Genomic DNA, 25,358 nt, shown 5'->3' with positions numbered 1-25,358 from the left:
CTATATAGATTGATTTTTTTTTTTAGGTTTATTATTTTTTAGAATTGTTTATTCCTTTTTACGTTTCTTTTTGTCTTTATTTTTCAGGTTCAAAGTGAAAACTAAAGACTTGGAGAGGAAAAATCTTAAAGCGAAAAGAGAAGAAAAAAAAAGGACAATTTTAGGATTTAATTTTTAATTTTTTTTAGTGTGTGAGGAAAACTGTAATTTTTTTTTATTTATTTTGGACTTTGGACTTTATTCTGGACAATTGGACTTTATTCTTTTTTTAACCCTACGAAAGGGTATTATTAAAAAAAAAATAAAAAATTATATAGACTGTGTGCAGGGAAGGACGACGATTACTATATCGTCTCGGCCCCTCGGGTTCGCACACGGAATAGGAGTCGTGGCCCGAGTCGACGACAACGGTTCATCGCCCGTCTGGTACGGGAGGTAAGTCCAATCGAAACACCCGCGAATCTCCTGCAAGCGGGTTACTGTCTGCCTTAAGGTGATAATTGTTTGAGGACGAACTGGACTGTCTTTATTTTCCTAGTAAAGGGCAAGGCCTGGCCAATACAAGATAAGGGTTTGGATTTCATCACCGCTCCCTTCTTGCCCGCCTTAGGAAAACGAAACCTAACGCAAACCCAAGCTTAAAATTTGGAATAGAACGAGACCGATAGGGTAACGAGCTTAATAGGAAACTCGTTCGAAAAATATTGGTTGCTCTTTAAGCACACTTCAAAGTTCATGATGGTTTCTGTGAGTTGAATGCGTGACTGCGCCGCCTTGTGATAGCGGTGAGGCCTTGGGTATCAAAGATCCACTGAGCTCCCCTCGCCTCAATTCAACTTACTTTGACTCGGATTGATTCCAGAGGGGTTTGCTCAAATTGTAACGAATTCCTTTTCGAAGGAATAGAAGCTGGTCTAGAAAACAATCTAAGTGGAGCCATCATGCTTTTTGTTTGCTAGAAATCTTTAGGTTTGCTTTGGTGGAGTCGAGTCGGCCTTGTTTGTGATTGTATATAATCCCTCTGTAGTTTATATTTCTTCAGTGATGAATCCTTTTGAGGAGACGCCACCTGAGATGACGTTGCGAGAATATATGTCTAGAAATTCTCGTTATCAAGAGACGTCTTCGGAAATGACTCTTGGTGAATATATGCGTGGGCAGCGATATATGGATACTCCAAATTTTATTGAGGAATCACCTCTAACGATCTATGAGAAATATTATAAACATAGACCATGTAGTTGGGAACAAAGCTTGAGAATTCGTGAATATCAAAAATTATATTGTGATGATGATGAGGAGGAGGATGGTGATGATGATTATAATGATATTTCTAGTTCAAATCCAAATAATTTTAATAATTATTTACCTATTCAAAAGGACGAGGATTTGACTAGTAGTACCCCCGTTTTAGACGATGATTACGAAACCGATGATGGTTTAGAGGAACCGGTTTATATTGAGAATATTGTTTTAGAGTCATACGATTTAGAAACAATAGTCTTAGATGAACTCTTAGAGGTGAGTGAGGATGCACCGCAAGATTACAACTTAGAAGAATCAATTGCCCATTTTCAAGAATCTAATGACCTACAAATTAGGGAAGTTGTGACCAGTCTATCTAGAGACACTGAAAACTCTAAGTTTGGGGGTGAGTATCATCCTCCATGTGCTTTAACTCTTAGTAAGGTCCCTCACTTGGGACTTGACATCAATGCCTCAACCATCTTACAAGATTATCTTCATACTCGTTTTCCAGAACCTAATGATATCCAACAAGAGTCTCAACTGTTAGAAACCCATCCTCTGGTTGATGTGGTTAACCCAGGCAATAATACCAAGATTGATTTTGTTTTCCCACCAAATAGTTTTCTTCCAAATGTGGGAACATATAGATTTCAAATGTGTCGAATATTAAGTTGTGAGACTAAACCTAAATGCCTTAGGAAATTAGAATCGACACATTTGCTTAAGAATGACCACTCTCTTTGTGGTCAGCTGTGTAAGTCAAATCTGATTGACTTTAAGGATCCCCAGTTATTCAGGTTGTTATTATTTTTAATTGAGTTTTTCCAGACTTTTAAACCTGAACTGTTGGATCTTAGCTATGAGGAAGTGCATCCAATGAAAATATTCTATCAAGATCCTTTCATAGAACCTGAACCTGAACCACAATGGGACATAGGTATCTTAATCAGGAAACTAGGTAAGGGCACGCTAGTCTTGTTCACTTTCTTGGTTTACTGCAATTTCCTTTGGTCAGCTCTATTTGGTTTTAAAGACCCACAGTTATTCCGGCTACTGTTATACGATCCGAGTTGACTGATCCTCTCCTAAGTCTGGCTGAAGACTATAAACTTAGCACTTTTTGGGAGGTAACCCAATCTTAGGCCTGTCAATGGAAGAATATCCGTCGGATATTTAGAAATCCGATATCCGACATGTTAAGCACTACCGGATATTCGATATCCGATAATATCCTATAGGATATCAAAATCAGATATCGATTCCGATAGGCTAAGCTGTCGGATATCCGATAAATATCCGATAGTATCCGGTTATAACAAAAAAGCTTAAAAACCCTTGTAAAACATTTTCATAATTGACACTTATGGGATATTTATCCGACAATATCCGATAATATCCGATACTAGACTCGAAATTAGGATAAATTATAAATAAGTTCCTATACTATCGGATATCGGATATTAACATTTCGGATGGGGTCTAATCCGTTTCCGATATGTTAAGGAAGAAATATCCGATAAAATATCCGATCCGATATCCGACATCCGATAAAACGGATAAAATCCTATAGGATCTCGAATACTCGGAAACGGATACCGGATATCGGACAAATATTGACAGGCCTACCCAATCTCATGCAACACGGTAATATCCTTCCTTAACTCTTTTGCTTCAAATAGTAACCGTTTCTCCTTGTTCATGCTTTTAATTTCATCTTTAGAACATTGAGGACAATGTTATATTTAAGTTTGGGGGTATGGGAAAATATTTTAGTTGCAATAAATAAACTCCAAAGCCTAGAAATTTACGCCTATTAAGGATAGTACTAACCAATCTAAGTGGATGGAAACATTTTTGTTTTAGGAGCTGAGGAACCAATCTGACTAGATGGAAACATCTATAGAGTCTATTCATAAAAGCACAGAGAGCTCAGGTGTTAGAATTAACATGATAGTTTCGCCATATCTCGTCGAGTCCTTTTCACTTTCTATTTTTAGTTTTCTTTTATTTCAAGTGATTTGGTGGGGCACACGATTCAAGTTGTTACCTTTGCTAGGGTGAAATAGAGTGACTGAGTTACCTTTTCAAAAAAAAAAAAAAAAAAAAAATTAGACCAGACCAGTTAGACCAATCGGAATAAGTATTAACACTTGGATAACAATATGCTTGTGTTCTCCCTGTTTCCGTCGCCTAAGCAAGCGTGAAATGCAGGACCCGTGGGAACTATCGTGTAATCTGCTGACAAGAAGCATGCGCTTGGATCAAAAAGATCTATTCATGCCGTTAAGTTAAAAAAAAAATGGTTATTGTTATGTGTAGTCAACTGCTGGTTCCCTTGTATTTGCCAGTTTGTTGATCTAGATTTAAGTTATTGACCACTGGTTCCCTTGTATATGCCAGTGTGTTAATATTAGTCAGACCGATATCTCAGTCATTTAGGTTAGGTTCATCTTGGCAGAGGCCTTCAGACAGATATGGGAAACACCGTTCGCTTTTCAACCATCTACATTTTTCTTTTTCCATCTTCTAAATCTTTTCATGTGATTAGTATGACTCCGAGTATGATGTCCATCGTGAAACTATCTTAGTAGAGCTCTGTCACTTAAATGAATTTTAGTATGCTTGAGTGCAAACTCGTGTACAGCAATTGGAATTTCGCATCAGGGTTCTTCCTCTTAGAGTCAATAATTGTATGCCAACCAAGGAGGTTCTTTAGTGATTTCCAAGATTTTTCGTAGATAGCTAGGGTCTGGAGTATTGGTTTTTGTGGGTACACCTCTGATAAACCCACCCAAGATTAACTCGGTCACTTTTCAAGAATAAATTTTGCTCGAGGACTAGCAAATAATAAGTTTGGGGGTATTTGATAGACGCATTTATGTGTCTATTTTGATCTCTTTTATGTATTTTATTAGTACCCATTTGTTCTCAGTATGGTGTTTTTATGTTTGTTTAGGTGTTTTTGGAGAAAATACCCTTGTATGGAAAGAGTTGCTCAAAAAGTGATGATTTACACCCCGGAGAAATGTCCTGGAGGCGCCCCAGAAATGTACCGGAAACGTCCCAGAAATGTCCCGGAGGAAACCAGAAAAATTACTATTTCAACCCAAGAATTACTATTTCAGCCCAAATTACTAAGGGGACACAAAGACAGGATAGGGGGACACCCCTCTTCTTCATTTGAATATCGATTTTGGCGGGAAAAATGTTCACAGCACATGAGAATTTTCGATCGAAGAAATGAAGTAGTGGCAGGACGATTCAATGTCTGAAACTCATTGGGTATCTTCTTATGGGCTAGAAAGGAAGGTTATGGGTCTTTAGATCGATCAAATTTGGCTAAATAACTCACAAGAAGAAATCAGGGAAGCACGAGCATAATAAGAACAGTTCACGGGATTACGTGATTTGGAGAAGATTTTTAGCGTGTTAAGTGCATGATTGATGTCCCGAGCAGTAGGAAGGAGTGTGTAGTTGTTAAAAAAGGAAAGAAATACAGCTTATAACGCGTGGAGAATCATTTCAGAGAAGAAAATATTCGGAAGATATTTTCTTTAAACACCGAGTAATGAAGATTATATGGAGTAATTGAGGGAGATTCAACGAGCTGTAGGTGTATAAATATGTTCCCTTGGAGTACTAGAGAGGTGGTCGAGAGTCTGGAGGGGCTGAGGAGAGCCATAGAAGAAGAAATTCGAGTTTTCCCAAACTCGGTTTCTGCTGCTGCTGCTGCTGCTGATGAACACGAAGAACACGAAGAACGGACTCGCAGCAGCAGTCGTTTATCAACAGTGAAAGAGACTCACAGGAGTGGGTCGTAGGTGTGGGTTTTAGGGATTCAGTAACAATAGCACCTCTTCTCTGTCGTTTATGTTGGACACCTTCTGTGGGTCGCATAATCCTGTTTTAGAACATTTACTTATCTTTCTCTTCATTGTAAAACACTTATGAGCATCAATGAAATATTTTGAGAGGTTTTTCACCATGATGAGCTAAACCCAACACTGGGACAACGGAGGAGGCCGTGTTTCATCCATGTGGTAATTTAAATTAATTCTTTATTTACTTTTTGCACCAATTTTAATTGAAATAAGATTTTAAATTAATTACTTGTGATTTCATTTGATGGAGTATGCTTAGTCCTAGGGATTTTTGATATGCCATGCTTAAGAAATACAAGTAATATTTTATAAAATCTATCTTGGCAATAAACTAGAGTTAATATTTGTTTTGTTTTGAACTATAATCGCCTAGAATTAAATTCTGAACCACTTGAAAATGAAAAATGGCCGAATCTTTAGTCCCAGTACTCTCGCCCATTGTGACAAATATTGTGTATATATTTTTATTTTTAAATCTTTACAAGTCCGAGCAACGAACTTTAACTACCACTTTCAAAACTACAACACCGCACCCTAAGTGGGGTATCTTCGGACCGAGTGCATCATAGTCAGGACTTCTCAAGATTGGCAAGGTACGCTCCATGACTCAAGTTCATGACGAGTGTATCTTCGCAGTCTCACATCCCACTCTTGAGTCAACCGTGTACCTCGGCGCCTTGATCGAGTTTCTGCACTCCTTAGGAGAGACTTTCTCACCTTAGTCTCTTAATCTAAGATCATTATCTTAGACTAAAAATTTAAGGTACCTCTCCCGGGTGGGCATTTTCGTTTATTATCACCCCAAATCTCCATGACTCAAGTTCCAGGGTCAGTATAGCTTTCCCTTGAGTCATGCTTTCTAGGTTTCTCCGACTATGACGTGAGATAGGTCTTACTTTTTGCCTCTTGCATGTATGCGAACTAGGTTGCACGCCACATTCAGATTCCTAGTCTATCTTGATAAAAATTATCATTTCTGGTGCCTTTTACTAAGGTCTTATTATAAAGATTTTAATTTTTCTTTTCTTGACACGGTATCACTTCATGAAATTAGAATTTGTCATCCCATTTTCAATATTTGAGTTTATATAACTCTAGAACATAGATTTCTTATTAACTTGTTTCTCATAAAGAAAGACATATGCATTCCCCATATTATTCACTTATCCCCTTCAGGTTTTGTATCTCCTTAACCTCGCAAATGCTTTTCAGAATATTATTTCGCATAACCCTTTCAATCTCCTTTGTCCGATAACCATCACACCCTTCATTTTTGTCTTGAGAACACAACTTCTGCCTGTGCATTCTTTCTCCTTCTGTAGAAGTAATATTTCTGGTTCGCTTAGTATCACTATTCGCAGAAAACCCTGCTTCAGTATTCTGCTTATCTGTTTTTCCAACTTGATATACTGCGTCTACCATTAACTTCTCAGCTCTTTGACTATCTGCAGCATGCTTTTTTCCAATTCCTTCGCTTACTCTCTCTTTCTTCTCACTTATCAATGTCAATTTCTTGACAATTTCTACTTTCAATTGTATCTCCTTTTATAATACCAATACCCTGGGGTAAAAGAAATTTTATGCACTGGTGAAATTTCGAAGCCACACCCAAGATACTGTGCATCCATGGTTTTCCAATCAGAGCAGTATAGGCTGATTCGACATCCACAACACAGAATACAATTTCTGTTGGCATATTCTGAAGAAAAATCCTCATCGCCACCTCGCCTTTTGGATTGTTCGCAGTTCCATTGAATCCATAAATTTTATATGTTGAAGGAATCAATTCGTCGTCCCTTCCACCCATGGTTTTGTATGTAGGATAAAAGAGAATGTCGACAGAGCTTCCGGGATCATAAGTATTCTATTTATTCCCCAAGTGTTTTCTTCATATTCCTCATCATCTTCTACCTTTGCTTTCGGATTAATTCCTAATCTCAATACTAATGGACATTCATGTGATTCCCCTCCTCCTAGTGTTTCTTCTGCACTAAATAAGATAGTTTGTTTTTGCCAATCCTTTAATGGTGATACTTTCGTAAGATTGAGAATTTCTCTTCCATCAGCATCTCTCGCATACACCCTACTTAAGACATTGTCATGGAAGCCTTCTATGTTTCTGAATGAATGTACAATTGAATTACAATATAGGTTCTTCGCTTTAGCGCCTACTTCAATTACAAATGTATTCTTTCCTTTCTCCTTTGCATATACATTTCCTCTCGGTGGTGGTGGTGGTAAATTCTTTGGTTGTTGTGCTAAGAAATGATCCAATTTTCCTTGTTCAATCATTCTCAATATGATTTTCCTCATATTTCTGCAATTACTTGTCGTGTGACCATGAAAGCGATGATATACACAAAATTCTCTGCTCCTCCTCCCTTGTGGTGGTTCATCTCCTACATTATGTGGTTATGGGATTTCTTCCATTAGAATGATAGCTTCCCTTACTTTATCTACTGTAGTGTTCAGCTTCGGCAGGTTTATTTGTTCCCATACTATCCTTCCAGTTCCTTGTCTTTTATTATAATATGGTTGTTGACCTCCTGAACTTTCTGGTGGATTATCCATTCTTTGAATCTTATTACTACCTCCATGATTTTGAAATTTCCTGTCTTTATACTCTTTGTCAAATTCTGCTTAATCTGCACTACCCATGGCTATTAGCTTTTGTTCTATTTCTGCAATGTTCCTTCCTTAATTTCCCTGCGACGTACTCGCAACAGCATTTGTCAGTCTTGGGAGTAAACTTGCATTTCCACCTTTCGCATCAGGTACTGCAACTGGGTACCACTCCATATCTCTTTTCCTTTCCTCAAGTGTTATGTACTCCTCTTCAAATTCGTGCAACTCTGACATTGTTATTGTATCCTTTATCCTAAAGATTTGTGTATATAACAAATCTGTAGCGAAAAGAGCATTGATAAATGCAAGAATAAGGTGTCGCTCATCCACTCTTCTTCCCATTTCGCTACACATGGTTCTACAGCGTGTTGTTAGATGACACACACTCTCATTTGTTCTTCTGCGAAGTACAAATGTCGTCTCAATCCCTGATCTTGACATATTATTGCTGATATATTGTCCTAAAAAGACGTTCTGTAAATGGTGAAATGACCCAATGGATTCTATTGGTAGTCCTTCAAACTATTTCAGAGCTTCCCTTGCCGGGCTCTGATGTGTTTTCAAAGTTGTTGTAGATAGTGATAAAAGGATTGTTTTAAGACTTGTGAAGGCAATAAATTTTAGAATTAATAAAAATTTAAAACAAAGAAAACTTATTACAAAATTGACTTCAAGATATTAGAAAACAACCAAGACACTGATTTCACTATTACACATGAATAAATTATGGTAAACAATCCAAAACTCTAATTATCTTTTAAGACTCTTATTTCTTAATTCACAAATAATCTGGAAAATTCTCAAAAATTAATTGTATCCCTAAGCATAGATTATCTAAACAAAGCATAACCTATCTAATTGAATCACAACTAATGAAGAAATTTTTTGCAAACAATTAAAAACTCTGCAAAAGCAGTGATTGAGTGAATTATAAATTATCAATTAGAGGAAATAAATGATTACCAATTATTCATGCGTAAATAGCTTCCTCACTGCCTTGGTTGTGGGAGAAATTAGCTTCTCATCATGTTGGAAACACGCTCAAAAGTTGATTTCATTTATGCTCAAAGATGGGTTTACAAATGATACGGATTAGGATTAATTGTTTACTCTAATATACGTTTTATATCCCTATTGGAAATCTCTACCTGACCACTAGTCCGCGGATGATACGGGGTAGCTACCTTATGTGTAATACCATATTTCTTCATCATAAGCCTAAAAGGTCCATTACAAAAGTGCGACCCTCCATCACTAATTATAGCTCGCGGTGTACCAAAACGTGTAAGTATATTATTTTTCAAGAACTCAATCACAACCATATGGTCATTGATTTTACACGCAACCGCCTCAATCCACTTAGAGACATAGTCTACGGCGACAAGGATGTATAGGTTACCAAAAGAATTATGAAACATACCCATAAAGTCAATTTCCCACACATCAAAGACCTCAACAACTAAAATAGGGTTCAAGGGCATCATGTTCCTACGGGAAATGGTTCCTAATTTATGGCAACGCTCAGAAGTAACACAGTAACTATGGGAGTCTTTAAACAACGAAGGCCAATAGAATCCACATTGCAATATCTTAGCAGCAGTCTTCTTAGCACTAAAGTGACCTCCACAAGCATGATCATGACAAAAGGAAATAACTGGACTGGTCACTCCCAGGTATACATCTCCTAATAATATGGTCTGGACAATACTTAAATAAATAAGGATCATCCCAAAAGAAGTGCTTAACCTCGGCTAAAAACCTAGAACGATCTTGTTTACCCCAATGTTGGGGCATTCGACCAGTAACAAGATAATTCACTATATTCGCATACCAAGGTGCTTGGGTAACAAAGAAAAGTTGTTCATCAGGAATACTATCCCTTATAGGAAGGGAATCATCAGGGGAATCAACAACTAGCCTAGACAAGTGGTCTGCTACTACATTTTCGGCACCCTTTTTGTCTCTAATGTCTGGAGAAAACTCTTGCAACAAAAGTATCCACCTAATCAATCTAGGTTTCGTATCCTTCTTAGACAAAAGATATTTCAAAGAAGCATGATCAGTATACATGACGATCTTAGAACCTAAGAGATAGGGTCTAAAATTGTCTAAGGAAAACACAATGGCTAACAGTTCCTTCTCGGTAGTGGTATAGTTCAACTGGGAATCATTCATAATTTTGCTAGCATAGTAAATCACATGAAGTAATTTTTTTTCTCGCTGACCTAGCAAAACACCAATAGCATAATCTGAAGCATCACACATGATCTCAAAGGGTAAGTTCCAGTTGGGTGCCTGGACTATGGGGGCGATAGTGAGTAAAGTCTTAAGCTTCTCAAAAGCCTCTAAACAAGCATCATCAAAGACAAACTTAACATCTTTTGCAAGCAAGTTGAAAGAGGTCTAGAAATCAAGCTAAAATCCTTAATGAATCAACGATAAAAACCTACATGCCCTAAGAATGACCTAATATCTCTTACGGTTTTAGGGACCTGTAAAGTCTTGATAAGGTCAACTTTGGCTTTATCTACCTCTACCTTAGAAGATACGATATGCCCTAAGACAATTCCTGATCGAACCATGAAATGACATTTCTCCCAGTTAAGCACTAGATTCTTTTCCTTGCACCTAGTCAACATTAATGACAAATGATGCAAGCACTCATCGAAAGACAAACCAAACACTGAAAAATCATCCATAAAGACCTCTAAAAACTTTTCTACCATATCGGAAAATATGCTCATCATGCAACGCTGAAAAGTCGCAGGGGCGTTACATAGCCCGAAAGGCATGCGTCTATACGCAAAGGTACCAAAGGGACATGTAAAAGTAGTTTTTTATTGGTCTTCTGGGGCAATAACGATCTGATTGTATCCTGAGTAGCCATCTAGAAAACAGTAATGACTATGTCCAGCTAATCTCTCTAGCATTTGGTCGATAAAGGGAAGGGGAAAGTGGTCCTTCCTAGTGACCTTGTTCAATTTCCTATAGTCAATGCAAACACGCCAACCCGTGGTCATTCGGGTCGGGATTAACTCATTGTTATCATTCTAGACTACAGTAATACCAGATTTCTTGGGAACAACCTGAACGGGGCTGACCCACTTACTTTCTGAAATGGGGTAGATAATGCCTGCATCTAACAGCTTAAGAACCTCGGTTCGAACTACTTCATTCATATTAGGGTTTAGTCTTCGTTGCATCTCCCTAGAAGGTTTGGTATCTTCTCTAAATAGATCTGATGCATACACACAGTAGGACTTATACCCTTAATGTCTGCTATGGTCCACCCTAAAGCTTCCTTGTTTTTTTGAAGGATGGTCACTAGCCTACTTTCCTGATCACTATCCAAGTCGGAAGCAACAATCACAGGTAAAGTCTTGGACAGGCCTAAAAACACATACTTCAGGGTATCTGGAAATGGTTTTAGGTCCAACTTAGGAGGCTCTTCTAACGAAGGAACGATGGTAGACTTAGAAACTGGTAGTGGTTCGAACTTAGGTTTCCATCCGTTACTAGTGTCTAGCAAAGCGGTTGAATCTAACAAAGCATTCACCTCATTAATCACATTATCATCATCGAAATCAATCCCAAAATGATCTAGGCATTTCTCTAACGGATCTTCTAACAAAGTGTTTGGTAATGACTCCTCGACTAATGTTCCTATCATGTTTACCTCTTCTATGCTCGAGTCATCTAGTTCAGAGGGTAGCTTACTAATATGAAAGACGTTCAGCTCAATATTCATATTACCAAAAGACAAGTTCATAATACCAGTTCGACAATTAATGATCGCATTGGATGTTGCTAAAAATGGGCGACCTAAAATCACTGGTATCTGGTTCTCTGGGTCAGGGACAGTTGGGTATCTAGGATAACAAAATCCACTTGATAAATAAACTTGTCGACCTCAATAAGAACATCCTCAATCACTCCACGTAAACAATCCAAAACTCTAATTATCTTTTAAGACTCTTATTTCTTAATTCACAAATAATCTGGAAAATTCTCAAAAATTAATTGTATCCCTAAGCATAGATTATCTAAACAAAGCATAACCTATCTAATTGAATCACAACTAATGAAGAAAATTTTTGCAAACAATTAAAAACTCTGCAAAAGCATTGATTGAGTGAATTATAAATTATAAATTAGAGGAAATAAATAATTACCAATTATTCATGCGTAAATAGCTTCCTCACTTCCTTGGTTGTGGGAGAAATTAGCCTCTCATCATGTTGGAAACACGCTCAAAAGTTGATTTCATTTATGCTCAAAGATGGGTTTACAAATGATAAAAAGGGAGAAATACAATGAAAACCGGGTTTGTAACAGTTATATGTGTTATTGTTTCTCTAAGACCCATGGTTTTGTGTCGCTGTCACTGTTGCAGATAAGTCTTCCCTAGTATCGCTGTTACTGTGCAAATAAGTCTGCCGCTCCACTGTAGCATGAACGACGTTTCTTTGTGGGTCGTTGTTCTTCGTGTGTTCTTCACCAGCAGCAACAATGAAGTTCTCTGCAACTTTGATTTCTCGCCTCTGTTGTCTTCTAAAGTCTCCCTAACTATTCGTCCCCCATCTCCGACAACCCAGCACCTATTTATAACCCAGCAGCAGCAAAATATCCCGTAATTCCTTCATATCATTCTCCATTACTCGACTTTATTCTTCACGGCCAGTTTAGGAAATAATTCAGATTTTTGATCTCTACACACGTTCTGAAGCTGCCAAATTGCCATATTTAACTCCTTCGTACTCCAAATAGTTGTTAGGGCCTTCCAAACACGAGCAGCACACATCTAACTCGTTGTAATCCCGTGAATATTTCTTCCAGCGTATGTGTTTCCCTGTTTTCTTCTCACGGATTATTTAGCCAAATTCAATCGAACCAAAGACCCATACCAAGCCTTTTAGGTTATATCACGTCCACCCATTAAGTTTCGCCCTTTAGTCTACCCAGAACTCCTTCAAGAATCGATCGAAAGTTACACAGTTGAGAATAAAATTTTCACGCCAAAACGAATTTTTGAAATGTTGAAGATGGTGTCCCCCTAACCAAACTGGGGGCGCGAATAACAGGTGCCCAAATGAGGTGACCCTTATCCGAATTGAGGGTGCCTTTAGTACTTTTCTCCGGGAGTCCAAATAGCACTTTTTGAGCAACTTTTTCCATACAAGTGTATTTCTCCAAAAACACCTACAAACACACAAAGCATCAAAATTAGTACAAAAATCGAGCACTAACAATAGAGACATTGAGTACAATTTAGACACAAAAATGTGTCCATCAGGCTCGCAGCAAAATATTTACACATTACCGCATCATTGTTTTCCCATTGCAATAGAGATCGAGTGTAAGCTTTCACGTGTTGTATTGCACATGCGCTTCCATCAAATATGCTAGTGAACGCTGGTAAATTGCACTTGGACGGTATCACTGCCCTTTGAATCTGCCTTGTAAAGGGAGTTTTCCTAGCTTCCTCCACTGCTTCCTCTAGTTGTCTCCTTCCACCATTTCTTTTCGCAGTCATCATTTCTCTTAATTCCTCCATTTCTTTTAAGAATTTCTTCACTGAAGCTTTGATCTATATCTTCGCGCATATGTATTTTTAATCTTGCTTGCCTCAATCTATTCTCATGATTATTCTGACGTACTTCCTCTTATATCTCATATTCTTCAGCTTCTTCTCTTCTTCTCCTACGGCTTTGAATGTTCGTTTTGATCTGTGCTCTATCATGTTGTTCCTCTTCACTTGTGCGATCATGTCGATGTCTTGACATTTCTCTTTCTTGTGGTGTGACCCGTCCTTGTTCTATATCATCCATGCGATAATGTTCGCGCCGCCTTACTCGATTACTATGATTATTTTGACGTAATGCTTCTTGCAATTCTCTCTCTTCAATTTCTTCCCTTCTTCTTTGTATGTCTCTTTCATTCCTCGCACGTGTAACTTCCCTTTCGTGCTCGTTCTCTTCTCTCAACATTTCTCTTCCATGCAATATCATCTGTCCTTGCGTCGGATCCTCTTCTTTTCTTTCTAAATTATTATGTGTGCGACGTAGAAGTTCACGCGGATGCTCATATCGATTAGTTCCCAAATCTTGAGCAACATCCCTACTTCTTTGTTGGTCCTGTTGATTATCATCTACTTGCATGTTTTCTTCAATGGCTTCCATGCGTTGTCTTCGCCTAGTATCTTCTTGATTAGATAGAATTTGTCTTGATGAACTCCTGCTTGATCTCGACCTTGATCGTGTAGCGCTTCTTGATCTCTGTTCTTGCAATCTAAGATTCTCTTCTCTCAAGTCATCATTATGACGTATCAAATTCGCACGCTATTCAACTTCTCTTTGTCGTTCTGCAATCAATATTTGTCTAAGTTCGGCAATTGTCATATTATCATCATTCCCCTCAATCCTTCTTGCATTCCCAGTTCTTTGTGTTTCCTCTTCAGTTGAACTTGTTTGCGAAGTATGAACGCTCACTCTATCATAATCAATATCATTATTCCGCTCTTGTTCACGCTGAGGTCCAATTGGATTTTCGTTTCTTTGATTTTCTCTTACTCTTTCTTCTTGTTGGTCAAGATTTGTAATTCTTCTTCTTTCAGCAATTCTATTGCTCCTTCTGGCTGCTGTTCCCTGTTCAATAGTAGATCCAAGTCTCACCATCTTCAATTTCCAGATCTTACTTTTTCCAAGATTCTATGAATTTACTACCAGGATTTATCACCCAAAGCTGTTTCTGACGCCAAAAATGTAGTTGCAGGAAAACCTACAGCCACACCCCAATGTATCTAACAATAACTTAAGTAATCATAATGAATTCTTTTATTAATTATCAAGGATTATAATTGGACACAAAGGATTACAATGACTTTACTTGCTCTCCAAATAAACTTTCTCTCTCCTAGTTTCTTGTCTAACTCACACTAAAAGATCTCTCTTCTATCTGATGACTTCTTTCCTTTATATAGGATTCCTCATAGTGGATGACAGCTAAGAGACTCATTATTTTCGGAATCACTGTGCGTTACATTCGCTCATGTATACTCACTCATTCTCGCACATCTTATACTTCGCATAGATCATCACACTTTACTCGTGACTTTGCCGACATCATCCAATACGTCACTTCAACTTTGCCATGTGTGATATATAGTCTTCGCTTACATCAGATAATCCTTACTTCGCATACTTATTGATATGTGCGATATTTCCTTCCTACATTTCCAATCGCAAACTTTGTGTAGTAAAGCCTATATAATAAATAGAAAACAAAAAGATGTCAATTTGAAGTCTAAAAGTTCAAGTAACTCAAAAGAAATAAAGAAAAACTTTCTGTGACAATTAATTAATCTTAAGAATAATTGTGATACAAACCCGGTTCCGGTAGCTTTGCCATCACCACCTAAAGGAATATCAATAGCAGCAAGAAGTCTTCCATGTCGATTCTTATCATGACCTGTCAAATCCTTAAGCAACCTGTTAGCTTCACTTCCAAGTTTATGCTTCACCCTGAAAATTCCTCCTTCACTTCCGGATTCGTGCTTCACTTTGAAAGTTCCTCCATCACTTCCGAATTTGTGCTTCACCTTGAAAATTCCTCCTTCTCCATGAACAAAAAGAATTGAGAAACAACTAGTACTGATAAAAAGAATATCGAATTATGCATACCCATTTTGAGAAAACTATGACAGGCTTAACAAAAATTGAGAAAATGGAAGCTGAGCAAAGTAGTTGGCAGGTTGAGGTCTATTTATATAAGATTTTGTTTCCAGAGTCAAAGAAAAGTATTAAAGTCTGAGTTAAGTAGAATAAAAATGAAAATAAATTTAGAATGTTCTTGGAATTTAGTCTGACATGTTAATATGTAAGAATGCAAAGACTTCCATATCCAGACTTGGTCTTCCAGACGCATGTAAGTTGACGCTGCAGCATATTTTAATAATTTTGGACATCTCAAAACCATGTGGCGAGAGACTTCTATGGAATACAAGCCTTTCTGAATGTATATGTGGTCTAAGCGGCGCATATATGAGAAACATTCTTTGCTGGAAGTGTCAGCTGAAAAAATATATCTTTCTATATATCTTTCTATTGCAAAACTGAAAATCAATCCCTACTCATTTACTTCTTTGGTACTCCTCACACATCACTTGCGTGTATTTACTTCTTCAATTCTACATAAGTATATGTAATCAAAGCGATCTCAGTACCCAGTTGTCTGTGTTAATTCTTCGACCGAGTCTGTAAAGCAATTCAAAATATTTGGTTTGAAAACTATCTTGTCATGCAATTCCTGTGACCGTTTCAAAATTAGACAAAATCTAAATTCTCATGTAAACTTCCATTGTATCTACCATCCATATACCATAAAAAGGCCAATATCCAACTGTTGTATTGGTAATTTTTGGCTACAATGTCCAGGGTTTGTCTCTTTCAATTGATTCTTAGGATGAAGTCTCAATTTTGAAGATAGTGATCATAATAAGTTAACTCTTGTACGTTAGCAAATGGAAGGACAGCAGAAAGTTTCTGCAATATATTAAGCTGAAATTTTCAAGGTCATCTCTTTCGATCCTGAAATAGCATGTATGTTTTGCTCTCAAAAGGTTATCATTGATAGCGAAGAATTAGCTAAGCTAGCTCTTTAGAACTTCGTCTGGGTTGCCTGATTACTTCACCTAGTTAATAACTCTCCTAGACCATTCAGCAAAGTAAGTCTCATTGTGGCCAACCTGCGCAGCTTTGAAATATTTGAAGCATCGATCACTTACTTCAGGAGGCATATATTGTCACCTTGATGGTCCCAACACAAGAAATTACGAGTCAACGAAGTTCACCATTAACAAGCACCTCCAGGTTGATGTTTTTTAAATTTGTACGATACATTTTTGAATCTTTTTCCAAGGATCTAATCACAATGTATAAACCTGAACCTCAAAACTCTCCCTTGCCACGTTTGTCAAACCCACAACTCTAACTTACTGGTGGTATTCATGACCAAACCACAAACTGATCCCACTTAAACTCTATAGTGGATGAATAGTCATTCTTTTTCTTTTTGCTCGACAATGAAAAAATTGTAATGATAGAAACAAATATATAACCCAGAGCTCCATTTACTGAATGAATTGTCTGGGAACACACAAACAAAGATTTACGAAATGCAAACCGCTCTCTGAAGTAAATAAAGAAAGATAAAACAACACAAACGATTTGTTTGTATAGCGTGAAACCTCGTAGTGCGACACATATCGAAGAAAGGAATGGGGGAACGAACATCAAAAGAAAAAAAAACAAAAACCTAACAATTCAATAGAAACAAATTAAATAAAAAAAATACTTGCGAACTATTTGAGATAAACAATAACAAAGCCCAACCACAACCAAGGCTACTAGATGTCTCCTGAATACAGTTTCTGCTCGATAATGATATACTCTGGTCACTTGTTGTCTGACCTCCTTCTGCAGTCCATCTAATGTTGCATTGCCATCCCATTCTTGGACAGTGCAATTTTTCCCTTTAAGAGCTTTCACTGAAACAAAGGTATTTATGTGCCGAACAACGTTAAAATATTTTAAACCAAGATAAGATTCATCCTTAATAATCACCTTTGAAGTCGAAGATTTCTCATCAATGACAGAATTTGTCATGGTATATTGGATTAAGTAAAAAGGTGTACATATGAATTACATGTATCTGGTCTTATATACAAGAACCAGAGATATAACAGAAAGTAACTTGGCTTACACGACAAGTAATGTACAAATACAGTAGATATATGACAGATATACAACAGGTATATTTGGAAAGGGAGATATCGCAGGAATATCTCGTAACACCCCCCCTCAAACTCAACATGGGATAGAGCACATGTTGAGTTTGGAAATTAAGAGCTTGAGACGCGCAGAAGACAACGCCTTAGTAAAAAGATCAGCAGGTTGCAGCTCAGAAGAAACAAAGGATAAGTTGATGATTCGTTTCTTGTACTGATGACGTACAAAATGACAGTAAATTTCGATATGCTTGGTACGTTCATGAAAAACATCATTGTGAGCAGTGTGGATAGCAGCCTTGTTGTCACAGTACAGTGGAGTTGGTTATGACAGACTAACTCCCATATCCCCTAGAAGCCATCGCAGCCAAACAATTTCTGAGGTTGAGTGTGCAAGAGCTCTATACTCTGCTTCAGCACTAGATCGGAAAACTACGTTTTGCTTCTTACTGCGCCAAGATATCAATGAGCTACCCAGAAATATGCAATAGCCTGTAGTTGAGCGTCTATCTGTAATATCTCCTTCCCAATCTGAGTCTGAATATGCACGAAGGCAGAGATCAGAAGTGGATGAAAACGTAACTCCTTGATACAATGTCCCTTTGATATAACGTAAGATTCTGAGTACAGCTGCATAGTGAGTGGATCGCGGAGCTGCCATGAACTGACTAACTATATGCACAGAAGGACTAAGCTTGCTATTCAATTCAAGCTGACGGTACAAGGTAGGATTAGAAAGGAGTTTTCCATCAGAAGGACTAAGCTTGCTATTCAATTCAAGAGGTGTGGCTGCAGTTTTATTATCCGTTAAACCAGTACGTTGAAGAATATCAGATGCATATTTTACTTGTGAGATGAAACAATCATCAGATGAGTGATCAACTTCTAAACCAAGAAAGTAACGTAAGGATCCTAGATACTTCATTTCAAAACATGAACTAAGATGAGTTTTAAGAGCATCAATGCCTTTCATGTCATCTCCTGTAATGACCATATCATCTACGTAGAGGAGTAGAATAACCATACCCCTTGTAGTGGAACGAGTAAACATGGCTGAATCATATGCACTTTGAGTGAACCCGAATCGTAGAACAACATTGGAAAACTTTTCAAACCAAGCACGAGGTGCTTGTTTGAATCAATAGAGAGGTTTACGAAGCTTACATACTTGATTAGGAGAGTGAGACATTCCAGGTGGAGGTCGCATATACACTTCTTCTTGAAGATCTCCATGAAGAAAGGCATTTTTCACATCCATTTGATGTAGATTCCATTTTCGAGCAACAGCAACAGCAAGAAGAGTACGAACTGTAGTCATACGAGCAACAGGGGAAAATGTTTCTTCATAGTCGATACCATACTCCTGAGTGTATCCTTGAGCAACTAGACGGGATTTGTATCTAACTATCTTGCCGTCTGAGTCAGTTTTAACTTTGTATACCCATTTACTTCCAATAACATACTTTCCTGGAGGTAGCACAACCATATCCCAAGTATGAGCTTCTTTGTGTGCAACTAATTCTTCGTCCATAGAGTGTTGCCAGACTGGTAGTACAGATGCTTCCCTGTAATAAGTCGGTGCATGCACAGATAAAATCGATGATAATGAACAATGATAGTCTGCAAACCTGACTGGTGGTCGACGATTTCGTGTTGGTAAAGTAACATTGTCAGATATAGAATCCCCTTCTGGAGAAGCTGCGTCAGGATTAACCATAAAGTGATCTTGTATACCTTCCCTATTTTCAAGAGGAGTAATATCTGTGGAGGGAAGCTGAATGGATGTTGATGGAGAATTGTACTGAGACATATCCTCAAAGGGATCTAGATAGGAGAACTGTTCTAAGTTGAGATATTTACTAATGGGGAGAGACCAAAAGGGTATATCTCCCAGAATGTAACATGTCTGTAAACACGTAGTCTTTGACTCTCAGGATCATAGCAGCGATAACCTTTTTGTTCTATGCCATAGCCTAGGAATATACATATAACATTCTTTTTGCTAAGTTTGGTTCTTTCTCTCTCGGTAAGAAGAACGAAGCAGGTTGACCCAAAAACACGAAGCTCGGAGTAATCTGGTTTCTTGTTGTATAACCGTTCATATGGAGACATTCCTTCTGTAACTATGGATGAAATACGGTTTATGGTGTAGACTGCATTCAGGACTGACTCACCCCAAAAGTTAGATGGAACTGACGCTGACAAAATTTGTGTTCTAGCTGTCTCTATGATATGGCGGTGTTTTCTCTCTGCAATACCATTTTGCTGTGGAGTTTCAGTGCAAGATAATTGGAGAAGGGTACCTTCTGTTGCAAGGAATTCTGTGAAAGGATTTGATATATACTCTCCTCCTTGATCAGCTCTGAATGTCTTGATGGTTTTTCCGAATTGGGTCTTGATCATTCAAGAAAAGGTTGTGTAAATTTTTAAAAAATCTGATCTAGAACTGAAAAGATATATCCATGTGAAACGAGAGAAATCATCAATGAAAATAACATAATATAGTGCTCCTCCCTTAGAGAGAATATGAGATTTTCCCCATACATATGAGTGGATGAGATCAAAAGGTTTGACAGAATGAGTTATACTATTATTGAAAGGAAGAGCAGTTTGTTTTCCTAACTTGCATGAGATGCAATAAGGTTCTTTATCAACCTGAATAGTTCCTAATAATCCACTATTTATCATACGAGTGAGACGAGAGAAGGACACATGTCCTAACTTAGAATGCCATGACATAAAAGGAGACACAGATAGAGAAAAGAAATTTGCAGTTGCAGTTGCAGCAAGCTCACTCTTTGACAGTCTAGGAGAAACCAGTCTTTCGAGAAGGTACAATCTTCCTACTCTACGGCCTATCCCAACAAGCTTCTCTGTCTTGGGATCCTGTATCACACATCCAGAAGAGAAGAAGTAAATGTTAAATCCCTGATTACATAATTTTCCAATTGATATAAGGTTCATTCTTATCTTTGGAACAAGTAACACATCAGGTATATGTATCTTGTCAGAGATTTTAATCTGACCAATATGACTGGCAGCTAGTTCAGATCCATCTGCAGTTTGGATTGTAGGTATAGTAATAGGACTTTTCTGCTCAAATATTATAGAATCAAATGTCATATGGTTAGAGGCACCTGAGTCAAGAAACCAACCATTTGAAAAGCTACCTGTGGAAGTAGATAGTGCAGATGCTGCTGTAGAGTTATTGTTGCTCATTGAAAGTGCCGGTTGAAGCATTTCTTGTATGTCAGCTAGGTTATTTGGTATAGATGCAGGTGCTGCATGAGTGGATGGTGCAGGTACATATCCATTTCCAATAAACCTTCTTCGTTCTCTCATGTTTCTGGAAGATGGTGAGGTGCAGTTTGCTACTGTATGTCCTGGTTCCTTGCAGTAGTTGCACTGAATTGGAGAACTTGATTCTTGTTTGATTATTTGAGAAACTGAAGTGTGAGGTCCACTCTGCAGTGGTGTCATAGTGCAGTTCTTGGCTAAGTGACCTGATTTCTTACAGTTGTAGCATTGAGTTTGTGAAAAATCACGCGCTGTCTTCTGTGTATTGAAGTGATTGTTAAGGTTTGCACGTGAAGGAGATGCAAACATGGCTGGTATATCCGGCTTGATTCTTTTTCGAGTTTCTTCAGTGATGAGTTCTGACAAAGAAGCTTTTATAGATGGAAGAGGTGATCGATGCAGTATTGAGGCTCTTACAGTCTCGAAATCATATTTTCATGCCATTAAGAGATGGACTAGTCGTGATTCTTCCCTGTATTTCTTCCATAACTCTATGTCAGCTGTCCAGTTGGGTTCCATAAGTGCTAACTGGTTCCATATAATTGACATCTCAGAGTAAAAGTCTGAAACAGATTGTTCTATTTGTTGTTTCATAGATCGGATATCCTGTTCTAGCTTGTAACGTTGAGCAAAATTAATTTGGGTATACCTTTTTGAAAGAAAGTCCCATGCTTCTTTGGCAGTTTCAAAACCTGTAAGCTGCATGCTTATGGAAGTTACAACTGTGTTGCTTATCCAGGTTAATATCTTGTGATTGTTGACCTCCCAGCTTTCAGCAGTTTCTTCTCCAGCTTCTTTTCCTTTCTCAGTGATAACGACACTAGTTGCAGGCTTTTTGGCTCTTCCATCAATATATCTCCACATGGCTTTTCCCTTGAGAAAACTCCTCATTAAGAAGGACCAATGATTGTAGTTGGTTCCATCAAACTTCACAGTAATGGGTTGATAGTCTTCACGCGACATGTTAAGTGATAATGACAAAGGATATGTGATACTAGGGTTTGAGTTTTATGGTTCAAGTACTGATTATTGGTTGTTGTTTGTTGCAGCGGAAACACGATTTGATTTAGGGTTATGAGGAAACTGGCTCTGATACCATGACAAAATTTGTCATGGTATATTGGATTAAATAAAAAGATGTACAGATGAATTACATGTATCTGGTCTTATATACAAGAACCAGAAATATAACAGAAAGTAACTTGGCTTACACGACAAGTAATGTACAAATACAATAGATATATGACAGATATACAGCAGGTATATTTGGAAAGGGAGATATCGCAGGAATATCCCGTAACAATCAAAACACACGAGATTTGACTTGTAGTGCCATAATAAAACTTTATTCTTCTCAGTTATAAAAAATGGATCGAGCTCATCCCCGATCTTCCTATTGGCTATACTGAATTCTCTTCTCCAACTCCTATGACAGTACTTATTCGATTCCAAATTTTTGCCATGACCGTCGTCCTTCATAAAGAACCATATGTCAATACGGTCACTTCCCTTGAATAAAATACGTTTGTTTGCTCGCACACAATGCACAACACATAAACACCCTTTCAATATTTTGAGCCTATAACTTTGTTCGACTGAAAGCAAGTTATTATTTGACGCACTCTTATCCAGACATAAACAAGGTGGTGACGGAACTAATGTAAACTTTTCATTTTCCAAATTGAAACCTACGATTTTCGTTGCCTTGTAATCTATCCAATAAAGAATTCCCTCGACTAGAACACCGGGTGATCGACATAATGAGTACTTAATTTCTCCTTTATTTCTCCACCCATTGCCACTGCCAAGGGTGTAAACTTCCACATGTCCAACGGAGACATTTTGATCTGGGTAGTAGACTATAACGACCTTGTGTTCGCTAGTTATATAATATCCGAATCCACTCACTACTACGCTATTTGAACCGATTGATGTTAACTTGGGGAGGTTAACAGATTCTCTTGTACACGGGTTACAAATGTAAACAGGATCACCTATAACACCGTTAGGAAGAGTGATACAAATCAAACCGTTGCATGAGCCAACAATGACGTCTTTGTATTTCCCGTAAGGGTTCTTGTGATATCTGTATCCGATAGGAGGAAGGTGGACCATCTTTACAATGTTATGGTATTTCGGTTCTTTCTTGATGCGGCTGTATTGCTCAATCACGTCATGAGTTGCATAATAAAGTCTAAAATTAGTTTTTTCTTTGCGGTATAACCCAATTGCGAAAATCATACCCTCCTGCATATGGCCGAAGAAAGTTTGCCAGGACTTTGATACTTGTTTGCATTGCAATGCATAATCAGCTGGTATGTGAGAAAGTATTTCGTGAGTTATTTCAGGTAGAAAATTATCCCAATCCAAAGGATTCTTCTCCATCTTAAAACTAGCGAAAAACAAATTATCCCATGCAGTAAATCTTAAATCGACTATCATTAGGAAATATTTTCTGCCAATTCCAATAGGATTCTCAAATTGAGGTTTCCAAGTCCTGGTAAGTTCTAAGATCCTCACTTCTCCGGCTCTCCGGAATCAAACTAAACTAGATTACCGCAATGCGGCGACCGAAGTTTTGGAGTGCGACGGTGGAAATGTAAAGGGATGGAATTTTGTGTCAGTTTTGTAACAGACTTTGCAACAATACTTGTAACAGTCTATTAATAACATTTATAAGTGTAACATTTATGTTATACTTGTTTTGTAACAATTGTGTAACAATCTTCTCTAGCAATTCTATAATAGCAACGGCAACTTTAGATCGTTGTGGCTGAATTTTGCTTGTAATCAACGGTCAGGATCAAAATGAAGAGTATAGGTGACGTTTTTTTTTCCCATTTTCACGCCACAATTGCCGTCAATTGGCTCGACTTCCGATCGTTTTGATTGCGCCTAACCGTAGTCGGGGTTGAAGACTCTCCGATTGCCGATCCAATTTCGCGGAAAAAAGACTAATTGGCGTTCAATTTTTGAGATTAAAAATTAAAAAAAACGTTGCATGCAATTGCATTTTTAGCCCCATGGTTAACACATAGAAGGATTCCCTTCGGTCGTCCAATAAAATACATAGGTGTTTCTGGACGTCCAAAGATGAATGGTGGAAAGGTGGGTTGAATGCAGGCCCATTAGAAATTTATTTTTGTATAAAGGTGAAATTCCGGTACAAGTGTCCTCTGTTCGCAGACTACATCACTTATTGTGATTTCTGAGCTAGCAGATGTGTGCTGCAGAAATTGTGACATTTCAATCGGAAATGGTAATGGTTTTTCGTTCTGGTACGATACTTGGTGTGGTAATGTCTGTCTGGCTATTTAAAAATTTGTTTCTTTTTGTGGAAAACTATTCTTAATCGAGTGGGAACCAGAAACAATCTTGATTCTTGTAAGAAGAGGCATCCATACTTCGAGTTTGAGTGATCTATGTAAAACTGTCGATGAATCAATGGACCATCTGATGCAGACGACCGCGCCATAGCCGATTTGGGGGCAAAAGACCCAACTGTTGTGAAACAGTCCGGTGGTGTCTATTTTGTGGGGGACTATACTTAACACCCCCTTCACACAAAGCCGTGAGCCAAATAAGACACTTGGGGTCACATTTACTCGGTCAAAAAAATCCTTAACGAGCAAAGAAAGAAGAAACGGAAACAATACCCTTACTAGGAAAAATATTTGATGGGGGCGTTTTCTGATGGGGGCATGGAGGACAAATCATGTCTTGACACGTGTCTTTGCTATAAATTGACTCCATCACATTTTGTTTCCAAATATATAAAAGAAGTGTATTTTCGGTGAAAATATTGATTATGTTAATTGGTGAAATTTTATCCTTTATATTTTTGATAACAGAATTTGTTAAAACAATTAATTGAAAAAATACATGTCAAGGCATGATTTGTCCCCCATGTCCCCATCAAAAATTTACTCCCCATACTATGCCAAAGAATCCCTTAATGGGCTAAACAACACCCCCTCCGATACCATGTTAAAATCCATGAATCTAATTAACCGCGTACATTGGCTTGCAAGATGGGGTTGTCTAAGGTATGTAAACTTCACAAAATTCTACGGGCTAAACAGTACCCACATTGGAGGCCTCCTCCAATCAGATTTGAAACCATGTGGTTTCTTGTTCCAGAATTTTTTGAGAAAGTTAAATCATGGTGGGAGGGTATTTGTTTTTATGGATCTCCAAGCTCGAATTTTTGGTTTAAGTTGGAACAACTTAAAAAGATCTTGAGAAAATGGAATAGGGAATTATGTTGTGTTAAGCGCTAGGCGAGGCGAGGCGCCAAACCCGTCGCCTAGGCGCGTCTAAGACGTCCTAGGCGAACATGCACAAAATCTAATACTTCACCTGCTTCACCACACAAAAGAAAACTGAATGTAATCATCTTCCTTTGTCGGCGCGAGTGTGACTGATATTTAATCAAGAAAACTTGTACTTGAACGAGTTTCACTTTGTCTTTGGCCCTTATGCACTTATCAGATTCCCCCACACTTGACTTTTGCTAGTCCTCG

At 37.9% G+C, this 25,358-nt stretch overlaps 1 protein-coding gene across 1 annotated transcript; it reads right to left on the bottom strand.

The window, feature by feature from the left end:
• Nucleotides 1-21,960: 21,960 nt before the first annotated feature.
• LOC113271885 (F-box/kelch-repeat protein At3g16580-like) lies at nucleotides 21,961-23,220 on the bottom strand. Its single transcript, XM_026521809.1, has one exon. It carries the CDS (start codon nucleotides 23,218-23,220, stop codon nucleotides 21,961-21,963), a length of 1,260 nt encoding a protein of 419 aa, XP_026377594.1.
• Nucleotides 23,221-25,358: the final 2,138 nt, after the last annotated feature.

The sequence above is a fragment of the Papaver somniferum genome, chromosome 4 (assembly GCF_003573695.1).
Source record: "Papaver somniferum cultivar HN1 chromosome 4, ASM357369v1, whole genome shotgun sequence".
Lineage (NCBI taxonomy): Eukaryota > Viridiplantae > Streptophyta > Magnoliopsida > Ranunculales > Papaveraceae > Papaver > Papaver somniferum.
The sequence above is the reverse complement of the archived record's forward strand: the minus strand, read 5'-3'. Positions and strand labels throughout refer to the sequence as shown.

Coding starts and splice junctions, on each gene's coding strand:
- LOC113271885 (XM_026521809.1), bottom strand. CDS start 23,220: ATGGAGAAGAATCCTTTGGATTGGGATAATTTTCTACCTGAAATAACT.